Raw genomic sequence first — 16,720 nt, 5'->3', positions numbered from 1 at the left:
CTCCCTTTCGACCAGGTCTGCGGCTGGTGTCGGAGGGCAAGGTGGCTGCACTCCTTCTGGCCGGTGGCCAGGGCACCCGGCTGGGTGTGCCCTACCCCAAGGGGATGTACGATGTGGGCCTGCCCTCGCACAAGACCCTCTACCAGCTGCAGGGGGAGCGGCTGTGCCGCCTCACCCAGCTGGCACAGGAGGTGACCGGCAAGCGGGGGAACATTCCCTGGTGAGTATCGCACTCGCATATCGCGCTGCAGTACAGCAGGATCCTGTTTCTGAACCACTGAGTGACAGAGGCAGAATGACGTCTATTCGAATGTAACGAGAGCTTTGTACTGATTATCGAAGTTAAAAATCACCTTTTTTGTTAGTTGCCTCAATATTGAATAACTGGATCCGTTTTCCTGTTCCTCAGTGGCAAAAGCAGCTCTCGTGTTATAATCATAGTTGTGCTGCACTTAAAGGGATACTGAAGCAAAATCTGAAAATTGAACAAAAACGCTGAAAATAGATTCTCGGAATGTGATTACACCGAAATCTAGTCGTCACTGCGCACATTTTTCAGCGGATGGTTTTATTTTTGATGTTTCATGAGCGCGCGCCAAGCCCTCCTGGCCAGTGCGAGGTGAAGAGCGTGACGTCATGGCACCCTCCCGCGGCGACAAATATGGCGGCGCCCTTCGATGCATGAAACCTTGCTTTGGACTGGTTGCGTCGTTATTGGCTTCTTCAGCGCGTTCACTGGCCATAAATGGGCCACCGGTCTTTTGCTTCGTCTCCTGTCGCCCATAAGAAAACTTACGAGTAATAAATTTGCTTTATTTTTTATTTAGAGTGACGATTCTGCCTCCTTTAGGCTAAAAGGGGTGTCGGTTTGTTGACAACAATGCTTCCCCTCCTAACCACCAGATGGCGCCACTAGTCTGAACATCGCCGCTCTTCTGTTTTAAAAGTGAGAATGCTAGAAATGGCATAAGGTCCGGAGAAAGTAGCTGCATTTAGCGGACGTAAGCGTGCATACGGTTATGGTATGTAGAGAGCATCGATTAACATTTTGACATATCTGTGTACGCCGTGAGCAGATGACAGACATGGGAAAAGCCGCGAGTAGCGATGGCAATCGTGCTTCTGCGGGAACGGTGGGTGCGCGGGTGTAATGACGTCTAGTCGCAGCTTCCACAGGCGACCGCCAGGTGCAACGATACGGCAATAAATCGCGAAAAAAAGCATGTTATCCGCCTTTTTCGCTAAAATGCTTGTCATATTTATCAATTTTAGCAGTCATGCTCTTGTTTACATGCAAAAGAGCAGCTCCAAAAGTTTGGTTCAGTATCCCTTTAAGCAAATGTGGTACTCTGTGCTGTGCAGCTAGAGTCAGATGTGTATTGAGATATGTATTGAGATGTGTGTTCAGGTCTTCTCTCTCTGTTTGCCCAGGTACATTATGACCAGCGAGCACACCAAGGAGCCCACGCTGGAGTTCTTTGCCAAGCACGACTTCTTTGGCCTTCAGGAGGACAGCCTGGTCGTGTTTGAGCAGAACATGATGCCCGCCTTCACCTTCGATGGGAAGATAATCCTCGAGACTCCCTACAAGGTGTGTAACTATTAGTTCCAGATGGCATGTGCTTTTGTATACTTCCTATACCGAGTAGCATTCTTGGGCTCACAAATTCTCGCGTATTATAGTCAACTCGTTGAAATCTATGTTTATGTTGACCTTTTTTCTCTGAAATGCTTGAAAAGTCGCACCTGTTGAGCAACGGCATGCATACATCCTTTCGCTCCCCACTCGCGGCTTGCTTCCCCACTTCCCAAGGTTAGCGTCCTCTGCTCTTTATGCTCTTTGTTGCTTTTCCTATTTCACCTCATTTCCCCTTCCCAGCATTCACCTTGTGCCTGGTCACCCCGCTCTTTTCACCTCCTCACCTCCTTATTAGTTTCACCCTGTGTCTTCCTTCTCCCTTGACTTCCTCTTCCCTTCCCCTATCTCACATCGGACACCAGACACCTGCGAGAAAATTCTTACGTTTCGGCTTTATAAATTCTAACTGCTTAAGTAAAATGTACCATTGTCGCATACATTAAGGAGGGAGCTTAATGCGCCGAGAAGGTAGGCCTGGGGTGTTTTGTCCATTGGTCTGGTGTGATTTTGCCTGCAGGTGTCGATGTCTCCGGATGGCAACGGTGGCCTCTACAGCGTGCTGCAGAGGAAGGGCATCCTGGCTGACATGGAGCGCCGGGGTGTCAGCTACATCCATGTCTACTGTGTAGACAACATTCTCGTCAAGATGGCCGACCCCACCTTTGTGGGCTACTGCGTCACCAATGGGGCTGACTGCGCTGCAAAGGTGCGTCTCCAGATCTTGCCCATTCACTCCAGGTATTTAAGCGCTGTTCACTCGTAGAAGTTCACCAGTCCGTGTATGAACTCATATGAAAAATTTAAACAGTTTATGTGGACGTTTATTATTAAGTGCAAGCATAGTAACGGTGTTACAATGTCAGGAAGTGTAATTAAATTAATCTGTGTAGAAATGATTTGTAATGCAGTGATGGACACAATAGAGGAAACTTATAGTAGTTCCCCTTAAAGGCCTCTCTTAAAAATCTGTGCATTTCGTACCTCTTGAGTTAGCTTTAACTTCCCTGCAGTTGGCTCTAACAAATTGTTCTGCATCCTTAGTAAAATGTAACTGGTTATTTCATGTTGCTAGTTATCCGTGATTCCGCTTGTTGTTTTACTGTTATTTTACATAGTGATTCAGGAGCGCCAGTTTTGCATTGTTGTCTAGCAAAGTAATTTTTCTCAGTAAAATGATTTGTCATGTTTCTTTTCTTCTATGCCAGTAGAAGTTAAATCCACTGAAAAGTCAGCTGAAATAAGGTTGCTTGGACTTCTAGTGCACTGCCACCCTCTTCTATGTATGCTGTTTATAAGGGCAGCTTCTCTGCTGAATTGTCCTCTGTATCATGGTCAACAATGGATTTATTAAAACAAAACATCTTTAAAAAGTGCTATCTTGGCATCCTTTCATCTTGGTTGCACTAAGTTTTAATGTTTTGTGAAGGGAGGCATTGTTGTTTTTGAAGCCTATTACCGTGCGCGTTTGTGTGCCTGTTTTTGGTTGCAGATGCAAAATACCTTGTCACTACCAGGTAGACTCTCTGCAGTTTAGTTTTCATGTTTTGGCTGAATCTTTTATGTAGTAGTTCATTATGTTCTGCACATGATTGTCTTTGTTGATATCACTCTGTTGCTGCGGCATTTGACTACCGAACACAGGTTTGTGGGTTCAAACCTGGCCATTTCAATGGCAGTGAAATGTTAAAATATATGTACCATGTTAAAATTGCTGCTTGTATGATGTATGAAAGCTGTCATTTGTGTACCTTGTTAAATTCAATCTACCAGCCATCCACAGCAGCGTGGGCCTGGTATCCCAAAACATTCCTTTATTAAAAGTTCATAATCAACCATAATTGATTATTGATGTGAGATGCGAGATTAGTGAAGCGAGATTAGTGATGCGAGATTAGTGATGCAAGATTAGTGATGCAAGATTAGTGATGCAAGATTAGTGATGCAAGATTAGTGAGGCAAGATTAGTGAGGCAAGATTAGTGAGGCAAGATTAGTGATGCAAGATTAGAGATGAGAGATTAGTGATGAGAGATTAGTGATGAGAGATTAGTGATGAGAGATTAGTGATGAGAGATTAGTGATGAGAGATTAGTGATGAGAGATTAGTGATGAGAGATTAGGGATGGGAGCTGGCACTCCTGTCTTTCAACGGCCACTTCCTCCTCTTGGGCGCCCTTTTCCGATAGGTGGTGGAGAAGGCCTTCCCGACTGAGGCGGTCGGGGTTGTCTGCCGGGTCAAGGGTCGCTTCCAGGTGGTGGAGTACAGCGAGGTGTCCCTGCGCACAGCACAGCGGCGCAACCCCGATGGTAGGCTCACTTTCAACGCGGGCTCCATCTGCAACCACTTCTTCACCCTGGACTTCCTGAAGCGAGTGTCTGCGTAAGGACAACTGACTGTCTTCTCTTTGGGTGATAACTGTTATATGAGTAAATGGCACTGTCATGGGCTTTGTACATTTCAGCCAAACCCGTCCAAGCCCCATCCCTTCCCCTGCTTTCTGATCATAAGCAGGCCCTCAAGTATAGTGTCAGTGATATATGAAAGACGCAACTGGTCAATTCATAAACTGCTACTGAAGATGTACCCAGATATTGTTTTGATATTTGAGCTTGTTAGTGCAGTGTGTATTTACTTTGTAAGAAAAGAAGTCTGTGCGCAAATCGCATCCTCCTGGTCCAGGTGAAATTGAGGATAGGCTTCTGAGTTTTTTCCCAGCATCTGCTATGCTTCCCAACCCCTGCCCCATAACGTTAACAGGCCATAGAGCAATCAAAAATAAATATTGCTTTGAGTCGGCCAATTCATTTGATCTGTGACATTGTTCTTCTTCTGTTCATCTCCTGGTGGTGCAGAGGGACGAGTCTCAAGTACCACGTGGCCAAGAAGAAGATTCCTCATGTGAACGACCATGGAGAGCTTGTCAAGCCAGAAAAACCGAACGGCATCAAGCTTGAGATGTTTGTCTTTGACGTCTTCGAGTATGCTGAGTGAGTTGTCGCTTCGAATTTGTGACATGCATGCATACTAATGGCTGCAAGGTCTTAGGTTCCTCGCTTGCTGGAGCTGCATTTGCTGGGAGATGCCATCAACACGATGCATTACTCTGTCAGCTTGTTGTGTGCCTCAGCAGTTCAGTGTTTACGTGGATCATTACCAGCTAGGCTGCATTCGTGCATTGTTTTCACAATTTTAGCACCCCCGCCTTCTGTAGTTGTCGCCGCGAAATGACTTGCAGCATGCGAGTACCTCTATCGCAAAAGCCCTGTGGGTGGTGGTGTCGGGCAGTGGAGGTACAGCGGCCTCGAAAGCGAACTATATTTGCTAGTCACAAATAAAACTTGATGGAGGCAAAGTGTTGAGCACATTTGGTGATTGTCAAAACAATCTACATAGATTGTGCCTAACCCCTTGGCTATGCATGTAATTGCTAGTGGTCACCATGGCACTCTGAAAAAAAAAAAAAAAATGCGTATTATTTTGTTGGTGCAGTCTGGTTTTGTAAATGTGTCTTAAGGCAGAAACTGGAGCATCGTTTCTTGTGTCTGAGTTAACCCTTCTAGATCAATTAGGACAGGCTTTGTGAACTCCACTGAGGAGAGTTGCATGAAACGGCGCAACTTTTATACCCTGCACCCAATCACGCTCGTCTTCTCTGTCGTATCTCTGCAGCAACTTCTTTGTGTGGGAAGTGCTTCGGGAGGATGAGTTCTCGCCCCTCAAGAACGCGGAGGGGGCCGCCAAGGACACGCCCAGCACAGCGCGCCATGCCTTGTACAGCCTGCACCACCGCTACATCCTGAGCGCCGGCGGCAAACTGGTGGACGAGGACGGCTGCCCCATTTCCCTGATTCCCAGGTCAGACATACCAGTCTGTGTGGGTGCGGCTGCTGCTTTTATTTTCTTCGTCTCTGTCAGTGGTTGTATCGTGCAAGTGATTGCCGCTGCCTCTTTCTTGTGTCTGCTCGCTTGTTAAACAGCTGACATCCCTTGTTGACATGAAAGCATTGCCAGGTAGGTGCTTTGTGCTCCTTTTGGATGCTACAAACAGAATGCAGACCAAAGAGCACAGAACATGTCAGGCCGCTGAATTGCAGCTGTCGTTATGCACTGAAATACCCAAAGGAAGCACTGCGGACATTTACAGTGAAGCTCAAAATTAATTTATTTCTGGGAGCTGTTGAAGAGTCATGTTAAGAGGTTCGAAGTAAGGTTGCATGATACAGTCGTAACCTATCTAGTCCAGTGAAGCACACTTGTAGTTAATTATTTAACTGGGTGATCATTTAGAGTATGTTGCTCGTTTGAACTTGTGTATGGTCATCTACAGACAGGTGTCATGTCTAACCTGCTATGTAGTTTGACGTCGAGCTGTAAAATGGGCATTAAGTGGAGTTTAAATACAGCAACTGTACTTTTAGTTATAAGTGCAAACAGAAAGGCAGTGAGGTAGTGGCTGTATTGTAAATGTGCTGTCGCAGACATTGTCTTCTTGGCACGTGATGAACTGCAAAAATTGCTTGCAGGAAATTGTGCGTAGCGACGCACATGGTTTGCACATTGTTTTGGAGCTAGTGATGTGAATAATGTAATGCATGGAACTGAGTTTGTTGATCGATCCTAGTTAAACCCAGTAGGTTATAAATTGCTATGTATACCAAGCAGGAATTATTGGTTACCCTTCTCAAACATTATTTCATGCGTGCATATCCTCTCGGCTTAATGATTCAGATAAGTTGCTCTGTTTTTATAAAATTAGGTCCACGTGCCCTTTTTTTCCTTCTAGCCTTATAAATATTTTGACTCATCCTCATCACTGAAAGATGGGCTTGGTAACAGAGGCTTACATATTTTGAATCATTGATGCTGTGCCATGTTATGTGCTCTTTTTTCTGCATTTGCTTTACACTACTTTTCAAGGCTGCAGACCAAGTGTTTTTGCAAGGTTCTTTACCAAGTGTTCTGCCTTGTGATCAGATATATTGCTGAGCTACTGTTGAAAAGAGAGCATTCTGGCTGATTCAGGCAGGCATTAAGTCTCTGTGGATCTCATCTGCCTTTCGTGCTGTGGTTTTCTGACTTCTTATATGGCTGCAGATTACGCTCATTGGTGGCAGCATTCTGACGCAGCTGTAAAAACTGGCACACAGCTTCAAAGCAGACGTAGCTGACTACGTCTATTTCCTGCCAGCTTACAAGTTCAGCGTGAGCTGGCAGTAAAACCAAAATTAGTGTGCAGCTAGGTACTGAACCAACTAATCCTGACTAAAGTATTGCTTCACGTAATATTATTTCTAATTTGTGCATCATGAGTGCATTGGTGAACTTGTAGATTGGAATTAAAACACTGTACTTTCATCTTATCATAGACCCTCAGTTTAAGGCAGGGATCATTTTTTTACTTGAAATGTTGCCTACATTAGTCAAAGCAATGCTCTTCCTTGGTCACCATCCATGCTCATCAGTACAGTGTACATAGTAGGTTGCGCACATATAAGACAGGGCAGACCTATTGCTTGAAATGTCATCCAATGTCTAGCGTGTCAGGTGATCTTTGTTGAAGCATGCATTCATCTACTAATTGCCTCTACTTTGGCTATGATACTGAGCAGTCCTGTCCTTTATCTCACTACTTATTGCGGTGGAGCAGAAGCTAAATGTATGAGGTGACATCTTCCATAAGTAGGCTGTTCTCACTCACTCATGAGTCAACCGTATTTATCTGAAAGCCATTACCTCACTCGTAACTCCCATTCTGTTGCAAGAAGTAGTGAGGTAGATTGTAATCTGCACCGCATGCAATGCATTGCACAGCAGTTATGAATGCATGGTTTGCTTCAGATTCTGTATTTCCTAGCTCGAACATTGTCATTGTCTTCACGCATCATCTGTTCGCATCTTGTCTATAAGCACCCGCTTGCGAGAGGCTTTTTAGTTTGTGTAACATACTTTTATCTGCTTGCATTGTGAAGTGTCAGGCAAATTTAGTGTTGTGACGAGTGAGTGTCACTACGAGCTACTGTCATGCAGTGCCAGTGTCGCCCGGTGCCAGTGTCGCCCGGTGCCAGTGTCGCCCGGTGCCAGTGTCGCCCGGTGCCAGTGTCGCCCGGTGCCAGTGTCGCCCGGTGCCAGTGTCGCCCGGTGCCAGTGTCGCCGGGTGCCAGTGTCGCCGGGTGCCAGTGTCGCCGGGTGCCAGTGTCGCTGGGTGCCAGTGTCACCCGGTGCCAGTGTCGCCCGGTTCCTGTGTCGCCCGGTGCCTGTGTCATTCACAAGTAGCTTTGCAGGGGTGCCTACCGACACTTGCAATCCGCACACTTTTCGTTGATTGTGCTGAGCAAGTTCAATCAGTCTGAAATCTCTTTGTTAGGGCCCCGACTTCACAGCATTGAAAGTTCTGCTTTGATGGCAAGTAAGGTGCAGCTGAAGATCAGAATGTTGGTAATTTTATGCAGATCTTCATATTAAATGTTTCTACGAAGTGTTACCAGTGTTCATGATTAGCCCACTTTATGCAAAGAGAAATAGATACATGGCATTAGTATACGACTTGTTCCTAGCTCGTCTTAGCTTTTGATATTTGTTGGCCCTGCAGAGTTGCATTGACTATTACAGCTACAACGGATAGCTTCAGAATAGGAATGGTACAAATTCCCATTCCCATCCTGTTCCTTCTCCAGACCTTGTCAGATGTTCATGCTGGTGTTGTTTTTATTTATTTCGGTAGCTTTAAATACTGCACTCATGTTACAAGATCATAGCAGGTGGGAACATAGCTTCGTCCCAGAAAAGCAAGAAAATACCGCTTTCCCAAACTTTCTAATGTATGTGGCACTGCATGATCCCAGTGGCACTCGATGGTGCTGAGCGCACTCTTTGAAAAGACACTAAATTGGCCTGTTTGACAGTTGTTCCAAGTGTGCTCCTTGCTTACCTTTCGCAGTATGCGAACAGTTTTAAATATAGAGCCAGATGTGCATTTCAAATCAATCAATCAATCAATCAATCAATCAATCAATCAATCAATCAATCAATCAATCAATCAATCAATCAATCAATCAATCACCTTTATGCTTTTCTTTTATGCTTGTATTGTTGTGGCTGCCTTTTTTTTCTGCTTCGATTCTGTCTTTTGAGATGATTTTTTGCCGTTCTCTGGTGTAGACTCTAGTACTGCAATCCTGTCACATGGGCGGAGGAAAAAAAAATCGCCGGATGTTGCTGCATTTTGTACTGGATAGAATCATCATGGGCACACCTCTGAGCAAAGACTGGATATTTTTTCGAGATATCCATATGTTGCACTGATTAATGCAACTTCAAGAATTTTTAGAAAGCCTTTCTTGAAAAATGCTTGTGAACTTTTTGTAGGCTTGCACACCACTATAGTTTAACCTTTACATAAATACATTGTACAAAATTTACATGTTAGTAGTTTGAGTATATTTTAAATGAACTTTTGCAATTTTAAAGTTTTTGCACAGCTGTACATAATGCACATTATGCATAGAAACGCGCTGGTGTCCACTTTTGGCAGGCATAACCACCGATTTCCAGGGTTACTTACCGAGGAGAACAGATTTTTTTTTAGCATTGTTTTGAATTCTGTCTTCCATTTGGTTTCCTCTGGCTCTCATAGAGATTGTTTGCTAGCATTTCCTGTGGTTTAAAAGAAAGCTTAAAAGCATTTCACGCTTCAGAACACTAGCATTGAATAAACACTTGCATTTCCTGAAAATATATGAGAAGTCCTAGCCAACGTATTTTCTTATACGCCCATGTGACAGGTATAAAGGAAGGCCTGACTGCCATCCAAGCATGTCCCTGAGTTTTGTGGCATGTTCTGCACCCTAGCTGAATACAGCATGCATTTCTTTTTGCACGCACCCGTTCCCCCACTCCCCACCCTTGTTCAGCAGTGCGGAGGAAACTGAGAATGGCCACGGTGACCATAAAAGGTACTGCTATGCGACTTTGCAACTATGACCCTAAAAACAGAGGCTGTCTAGGCTGTTGTTCGGTCTGCTTTGTGATTCAGGCGAAAGGACTGATTTGGTGTTATGCGTTAAAGGTGCACTGAAGAGGATTCTGAACATGTCTTTTTGCCGCGGGAACTCGATCCACACGTTCCTAGCATTCTTAGAAACAGTGACTTATTGCCCTGTGCGGCCGATTTCCCCAATTAAAACGAATTAACGTCCGGCTCCCGCCTTTTTTTTTAATTCTGCCTCGTACGGTGGGCGGAGTCGGCCAACGCGTGGAGCGCCTTTCACCCAGTCCCGTGGCGGCTTTGCTTTCGCTTTATTTTGTTTTTTAGGTTTCAGTGAATAAATAGTTTCATTCGCAGCTAATATAGCCACAAAATAAGCCCGAAGAAATAAAAATATGCGCGGACTATTTGCTACTACGGACTACTACGTATTACTCCGCTGATGGCAGAGCGGCAAGCCGCCACGGGACTGAGTGAAAGGCGCTCCACGCGTTGGTCGACTCCGCCCACCATACGAGGCAGAATTCAAAAAAGAAAGGCGGGAGCCGGAAGTTAATTCGATTTAATTGGGGAAATCGGCCACACAGGGCAGTAAATCGCAGTTTCTAAGAAAGCTCGGAACGTGTAGATCGAGTTCCCGCGGCAAAAAGACAAGTTCAGATTCCTCTTCAGTGCACCTTTAAGTGGGAAACTGTGTGGTGGACTGGCTGAAGCAAAAAAATTTATTGGGGTGTTTACATAATGTGACACGAGTGCTGGCATGAGCTGTATATGTAAGGAGAATGTGGAAAAAATGTGAGAAAAAGAATGTGGTCAGGTGTTCAGTTGAGAGCTTATTTAACTGTGACGACAGTTAAATAGGTCATGTGGTCACTGGTGATGGTGGGTCATGTGACTTTGCATGCAGTGTCTTTTTCTGTGGATGATACCCACAAGATATTGAGGATATGACGGGCTGTAACAGCTCATGGGGTTACTCTGCAAGGAAAATATGAAGATAAGAGAGCTACTAGACAAATCAATGTTTAATGAAGCTTGCGCTTTGAATAGCAAGGTCAGAACTTTCTTTTTGCTGCGGGTTCCTCTGCAGTAGCAACATCAGGCTGGGTGTAGTTTATTTTCTTGTTGCTGATTTTCTCTGTGCTTCTCATGTCACAGCTTAGCAGGGGGTGTGTGCTCTTGTCTGGTCACTTGATTTTTCTGTATTGTCATATGCTGGACAAGTTTAGAAACTGTTCTCCACATCCTTCTCAATGTGATATGCTTTGTGGCATACATGGTTAGCCAGTTGTGAGAGACTGAGTTGGTATGTGTGGCAGAAGTGCTACTTTTGTGTCCTCACTTGTATTTAATGTTTTTTTTTTTTTTTCAGAAAAGTGTTCCACAGCTTAGTTCACAGTACAGAGGGTAATAATGACAAGAAAGAACCCTAATTTGCATTTTTCCATCTGTCAACACTTGCTTTTACTTAAACTTTTGTACAAAGCCAGTTTGGATTTACTTCACAGGGAGCACAGGGAGCAGATAAATTTCCAGGTGTGTTCTATTGTAAGAACACTTGGATTCTGAAGCAGTAGTTAGGCTGAAATATTTCTCCGGAAAAGTAGCACTTCTTCCACAGTGTACTCTCACACCCAGATGTCTTGCCGTGCAAGGCCGTCACAACTGACATGTGATAAGACTCCTAGCATGTAGAGGCACGTCCTATATTATAAGTAGGGGTGTTTGCGTAGTGCAGGATATTGAGGGAACTAGTAGTGTTAATTTGTTGCGTGTGCAAGAAAAAGATCTGATCTGAAGATCTTTCTTTATGTCGTACATTATCATCTGGGGCATATGCCAGATGCCAGGAAAATTTTTGTGGCTCACCGTTGTGAGGCTGTGCTACAGTCCCTATGTATGCACTATTTGTACCAAGGTTGTCTTGTTTCAGAATAGCCATTGAAGCTTTATACTTTATTTTTGTACTTATCATTTGAGAGGCTGAGATCAGAAGTGGTGCCTGTGCACGTTACCTGTAGATGCAGCTGGCAACTTTAAAGGGCCTGAGGTTAGTTTATAGAGTACTACATTGTAACTTCAAAGGGAATGATATCACCGAAAACTGAACATTTTTTTTTTGGCAGGAAAAAACAGTGAAATACAGACGTTATCATCACTGGCTGATCTCACAAGTAAATTGCAGTGTGTCGATGAAGCTTTAACGCCTATCTTGGAGGTTAGGTTATACTGTCATTCGCTCGTAAATGGTTATCGCTCAGTCCTTTACAGTGTCGATGTAAAGAGTTTGAAATGAGTGACGGGAAGATTTTCAAAAGCAAGTTTCTCTGCAATAAATGTATCTTTTGCCGCTGGACAAAGGTAAACCTAGCCAGAAAGGGCCATAGAATTGGTTTTTGTACTTAAAATAAATTGCATGCAGTTGCCCTTTGTGTTTCTTTAAATATTACTTAGTTTTACTTTCACCTAGCTTTTTTTTTTGAACAGTTGCCATAATTTAAGGGGGACACTACCCTAAACAGTGAACTTTTGAACCAATTGCTCGATTTCATTGAAACTTGTGGGGCTAGTTTATATTACTAGTGGGACCACCTCTGCCAAATTTAATTATTCTAGAATAAGTATGAAGCAGGTTATGCAGCCTTTATGCCAAGGATGACTATGCTTACTTAGGAAAACTATTGTTTGAAAAATAAGGGTAATTTTTTTAATTTTTTGTGTTATGGGGCATTGGGAATGTCCAGAGCATACAACTGTGGAATTATTTTGCTTAGTTCTCCTATATTTTGAAAGAATGATACCATATAAGGAATGACATTAGATTTTCATTTTACGTCAATTTTTTTAAAGTCATTTTTTAGTGCGAGAAAAGGTAAAAAATAGACAAACTGAGCGCACAGTTGTGTTCCTCATAAAATTTTGCTCCAGAAAACCTGCTACAATACCAATATTATCAAGTAATATTGGAATGATAGTTTTTCTAAGCTGAAAGTTTACTGAAGAAACAGGAGATGAGAAAAATAGACTGACATGATTTAAAATCATCCCATTTTATTTTAAACACTACAATGTTCAAGACAAGCCCCCTGCTGAATAATAAAATTTGGCAGAGGTGGTCCCAGCAGTGATATTTGCAAGTTTCAAAGAAATCAAGCAAGCGGTTCAAAGTTCACTTTTTGGGTAGCATCCCCCCTTAATATAGGGTTAACAAATTTCTTTTGCCCTTCTACTCTTGTGCACCTTTTTTCAAGAATACACAGGTCACTATGTGTGCTGGAAACTTAATCTGGGGCCTGCATATTTTTGGTGAAGGCTGTACATGTTCTGGCTTGTTTGGTGAGCTTCTATTGTCTCAATCCTGTCATCAAATATGGCTGTGCAATACAGCAGTGCTTAAATGTAGGCCTCTCTTCGTATTTATATAGAGCCTCTGCTTTGTGCTTTTTGAGGCCAGTTTGCACTGTGTAGTCATGTGAGCTTACGTTATGTAGTGTTGGTTGCAGTCGGTTTCATGATGACCGCGGCCATATTATTTATGAAGAATTTGTTTTTCTCACTCCAGTCAAAAGGAGGATCTCAAGTACGAACACCCCGTTGCCTGTGAGGTTTCTCCACTGATTTCCTACGATGGCGAGGTATGTTTTCCTGTGCACTTTTTATTGTTTTACTGATGTGGGAATTCAGTTCACTACAGCAGAACCTTTGCAATTTACAAAGCAGCAAGAGGCGAGATGGAGTGGCCTGGCATGTCATTGTTTTTAAATTTATTTTTGGTCCTAAAGTTGTGAACCACAGACCCCGCTTAACTCTTAGTTTTTCATTCTTCTAATGCCAGAGTTTGTTTCTTTGGCTATACTTTGTACAGTAAAATGGTACATGCGTACAAGATGCACCTGGACACACTGAATAAAAAAAACGACATGAGGGGGATGGAGATGGATGCTGTCATGAGAAATTTTATCTGGCATCAGTCTCCGTACATCGCTTGCATGCCAGAACATAGACCCTGAGTGTAGCAATTCCAAGGGAGCCTTCGGTTAGTCCAAGCAACCAAAATACCGGGTAATTGCTACTCAAGTGACCACTGAAGTCACATACTGTAAATCAGCATACATGACTGCTATGGTTATGTTCAGTTTGATTTCCTTTGCTCCTACCACTTGCTTATGGCTTGCTGCCTGCCATTTAATTTTTGTCAGTTAATTCTTCTCTGATGCTGTGTCAGTAAGGAAATGCCTGACATTCCAGGGCCTGGAAGACTACGTGAAAGACAAGAAATTTGTGCCTCCAGTCCTATTGAGCAGCCCTGAAGAGGAACTCATCTTCCAGAATGGAACGCGAAAGGACTGAGCCGAATATATGTGGGCCAGCTGCGAAAGCACACGTCAATCCACATTCGAAAGGAGCGCAGTGGGGACTCCAGCACTCTGGGGTAGCTTTGTTGTTTTCCATTTTTCTTTTTCTTAGCTGCCACGCTTTGTTTGGACTGCTTGGGGGCCGATTTTGTTTGGTTTTGGGACCAGCTTTCCATGCCCCGTGTGTTGGTGCTGTTTCGGTGCGGTCTACAGCGATGGTTGGCAGGCAGGCCTGTGTGCTGCAGCCAGCTACAGGAGCAAAGTGGGACACAAGCACATTGTAAATAGTTGACAGCTGTACATAAGCCCCACCCCTGCTGAGAAGGAAGGCCTGTTGCAGAAATAAAATAATGCTGATGTGATTGTCTGGCTTGCTTCTTTGATTTTGTGGTGCCTGTGTGGGCGGTGCTGGAATTTGAGAGAGAGCGGTGTGAAAAAGGTTTCCTGTAGTAAGGTGCTGTTGACTGGAGTAGGTAGAGAAACAAGGTTGAAGTAGATAAAGAATGTACTGGCTTTTCTGCAAATATCGAACAGCTCATTTCTTCATATTTTCTACTCCTATCTCCTATGTCTTATCCTATGTCCTAGGCATGAAGGGATTCCTGTGTCTGGCAAGGTCTTTCTACATTTTGGAAGCTATTTTAATGAAAATTGTTGCAGTGAATCAAGTTTTTGACAGTGGAATGTCAGCATCCTAGATTTATTGAGAAAGCAATACAGCAAGTATGGGAGATTTCATGAGGTAGACTGTTAGCAGGACATAATATGCAGTCATTACAAAACTATCAGTGGCAGCAGATCACAAGTGGCCTTAAATCACTCTGTCAAAAGGAACATTTCCTGAAGTAGCATTCTAGAAATTTTGCAGATTCAACCCATTGTAAGAACTGCTCCAAAGCCCAGATGGGAGACCACTGCAAGATGTGTGCATCATTGGAAGGTACGCAAAACTTGGAAGTATGCCATGGAGAAAAGGAAAGGGAACATTGAATGCCTAGCTTTCCAGTACATTTGAAATGCCGGAATTTCTTCTCTTGAAAGATGTAACATCTCTATGCTGGATATATTCCGGCTTATTTAAAGTCCACTGCTATGCTTTATAATAGCTAGTGCAATAGTTTGAAGGAAGTAGTTCACATGCAAGTTTGCAGCAGGCAAGAACAGTGTTTGCACTACTACTTTAGGCAAAGCTGGTTCTTGAGTGCAGGAAAAGCTGTTGCAGCTTTCGGTTATTCATATATAGCTGTGCATTCCACCGTGGAATCTACAGAATCAGCCCTAAGGCCTTGAATTAATCTGTGAATTAATTGAACTTACTAATATAAATGGCCACTACCTTCCACAGTGGGCAGGTGGCAAAGTGGAGAGGGAATCTACTTTCAGGGGAGAGGAGTTAGTGGCCTGGTGGCTTCGGAGGTTGTGGCGAGATCAGAGGAATGTGCAACCTGAAGGTGGTTATCCATGGTGGAATGCAGCTAGGGCATTATGGCCGAGCCCGTAAATATAGCTCTACAAAATTTTTTTGCGTCAGTGAGTTGCAAGGTCATCCATCAGTGTAGATCGGATTGTCCTCTTCTTAATGATTTGCGCTCATTTCTTCCTGCGAACAAAACCGACGTTATTTTCTTTTTTTTCTTTTCCTTTGCAGAGATTGATGAACTTTCTGAAACGCAGATAAAAAACAATTGTGTAACGAAAACTGGAGGTGAGAATGGGGCTTTCATCGGGCGAGGGAGATGCTGAAGCCTCTTCTCTGGGCTTTTGCAAATCGGGCAGCTGCTCAGCAGTAAGAACGGTGCTCAACGAACGATGAAACGATCTTCTGTCCCCAAAAACGACGACTTCGCCGCTGCACATTACTACTTCCTGCTATATCGCGTGTTGCGTAAATCAGAGAAAATCGAAAAAAAATTCTCACGGCCTAACCGCACGTTTGTTCGGGCTCAAATTTCGCACAGAGGTTGCATTTGGTGGTCAGTTTTCTTTTATACTACATTTAGGTAGGGTACTTGCCTGATTCGTTCAGAATTATTTGGAAATCTCCATTATCTGCGGCGACGGAGAACCAAAACCGAAAAACTTCGCAGCAGTGGTACCCGTAGCGCCATCTCGCATCCACCGGAGAAACGAGCCCTTTACCGGGGACGGCGGGGGGGAGGAGTTGGACTCGCATAGCCAAGTCACGGCCGTGGCCTTCTCTTGATCGCTGTACGACCGCATTTTCGGTGATGCCTTGCGCTGCTTCGCAGTAGACAGCACTATCTAGTACACTCTAACAGCACCAAGCAAAGATATTTTGCTCACCAACTAAACACAGCTGGGTTTCTCCGGTGGGTGCGAGATGGCGCCACGGGTACCGCTGCTGCGAACATAGAGTTTCTTACTAATACTAATACTTACTATGGCTGCGAAGTCTTTCGGTTTGGCGATGGGTATTTCCAAATAATTCTGAACGAATCAGGCAAGTACCCCACCTAAATGTAGTATAAAAGAAAATTGACCACCAAATGCAACCTCTGTGCGAAATTTGAGCCCGAACAAACGTACGGGTAGGCCGAGAGAATTTTTTTTTCGATTTTCTCTGATTTACGCAAAGTCGGTAGTACCCAGCCTGGTCCAGCCGTTAAAAGCGCGGCCGTCACCTATGCGAGCGCGAATTTTGTTCCTTGAAACGCTACGGTTTCTTGGGTAAGTGCTCACGCTGAGCATAGCCCAACATTCTTGATAATCTAGTAACAATGG

General features: G+C 44.0%; 1 protein-coding gene across 5 annotated transcripts in view; it reads left to right on the top strand.

Moving 5' to 3' along the window:
* The window catches only part of mmy (UDP-N-acetylglucosamine pyrophosphorylase mmy), a 73,323-nt gene extending 58,982 nt beyond the window's left edge, over positions 1-14,341 (top strand). For 3 of the 5 annotated variants that reach the window (XM_089542808.1, XM_089542815.1, XM_089542798.1), the window contains 9 exons: positions 16-220; positions 1,432-1,591; positions 2,157-2,345; positions 3,825-4,018; positions 4,492-4,626; positions 5,309-5,494; positions 9,550-9,591; positions 13,186-13,258; positions 13,872-14,341. In XM_089542808.1, the coding sequence (XP_089398934.1) occupies positions 16-220; positions 1,432-1,591; positions 2,157-2,345; positions 3,825-4,018; positions 4,492-4,626; positions 5,309-5,494; positions 9,550-9,591; positions 13,186-13,258; positions 13,872-13,973 (1,286 nt within the window). In that variant the 3' untranslated portion in view covers positions 13,974-14,341. The remainder of the gene's footprint in view (positions 1-15; positions 221-1,431; positions 1,592-2,156; positions 2,346-3,824; positions 4,019-4,491; positions 4,627-5,308; positions 5,495-9,549; positions 9,592-13,185; positions 13,259-13,871) is intronic. The other 2 variants (XM_089542803.1, XM_089542810.1) reach the window with 2 other exon arrangements.
* Positions 14,342-16,720: the final 2,379 nt, after the last annotated feature.

This window comes from Amblyomma mixtum, chromosome 1 (genome assembly GCF_055824585.1).
Source record: "Amblyomma mixtum isolate Tamu chromosome 1, ASM5582458v1, whole genome shotgun sequence".
Taxonomy (NCBI): Eukaryota; Metazoa; Arthropoda; class Arachnida; order Ixodida; family Ixodidae; genus Amblyomma; species Amblyomma mixtum.
This window is presented reverse-complemented; position numbering and strand designations above follow the sequence as displayed.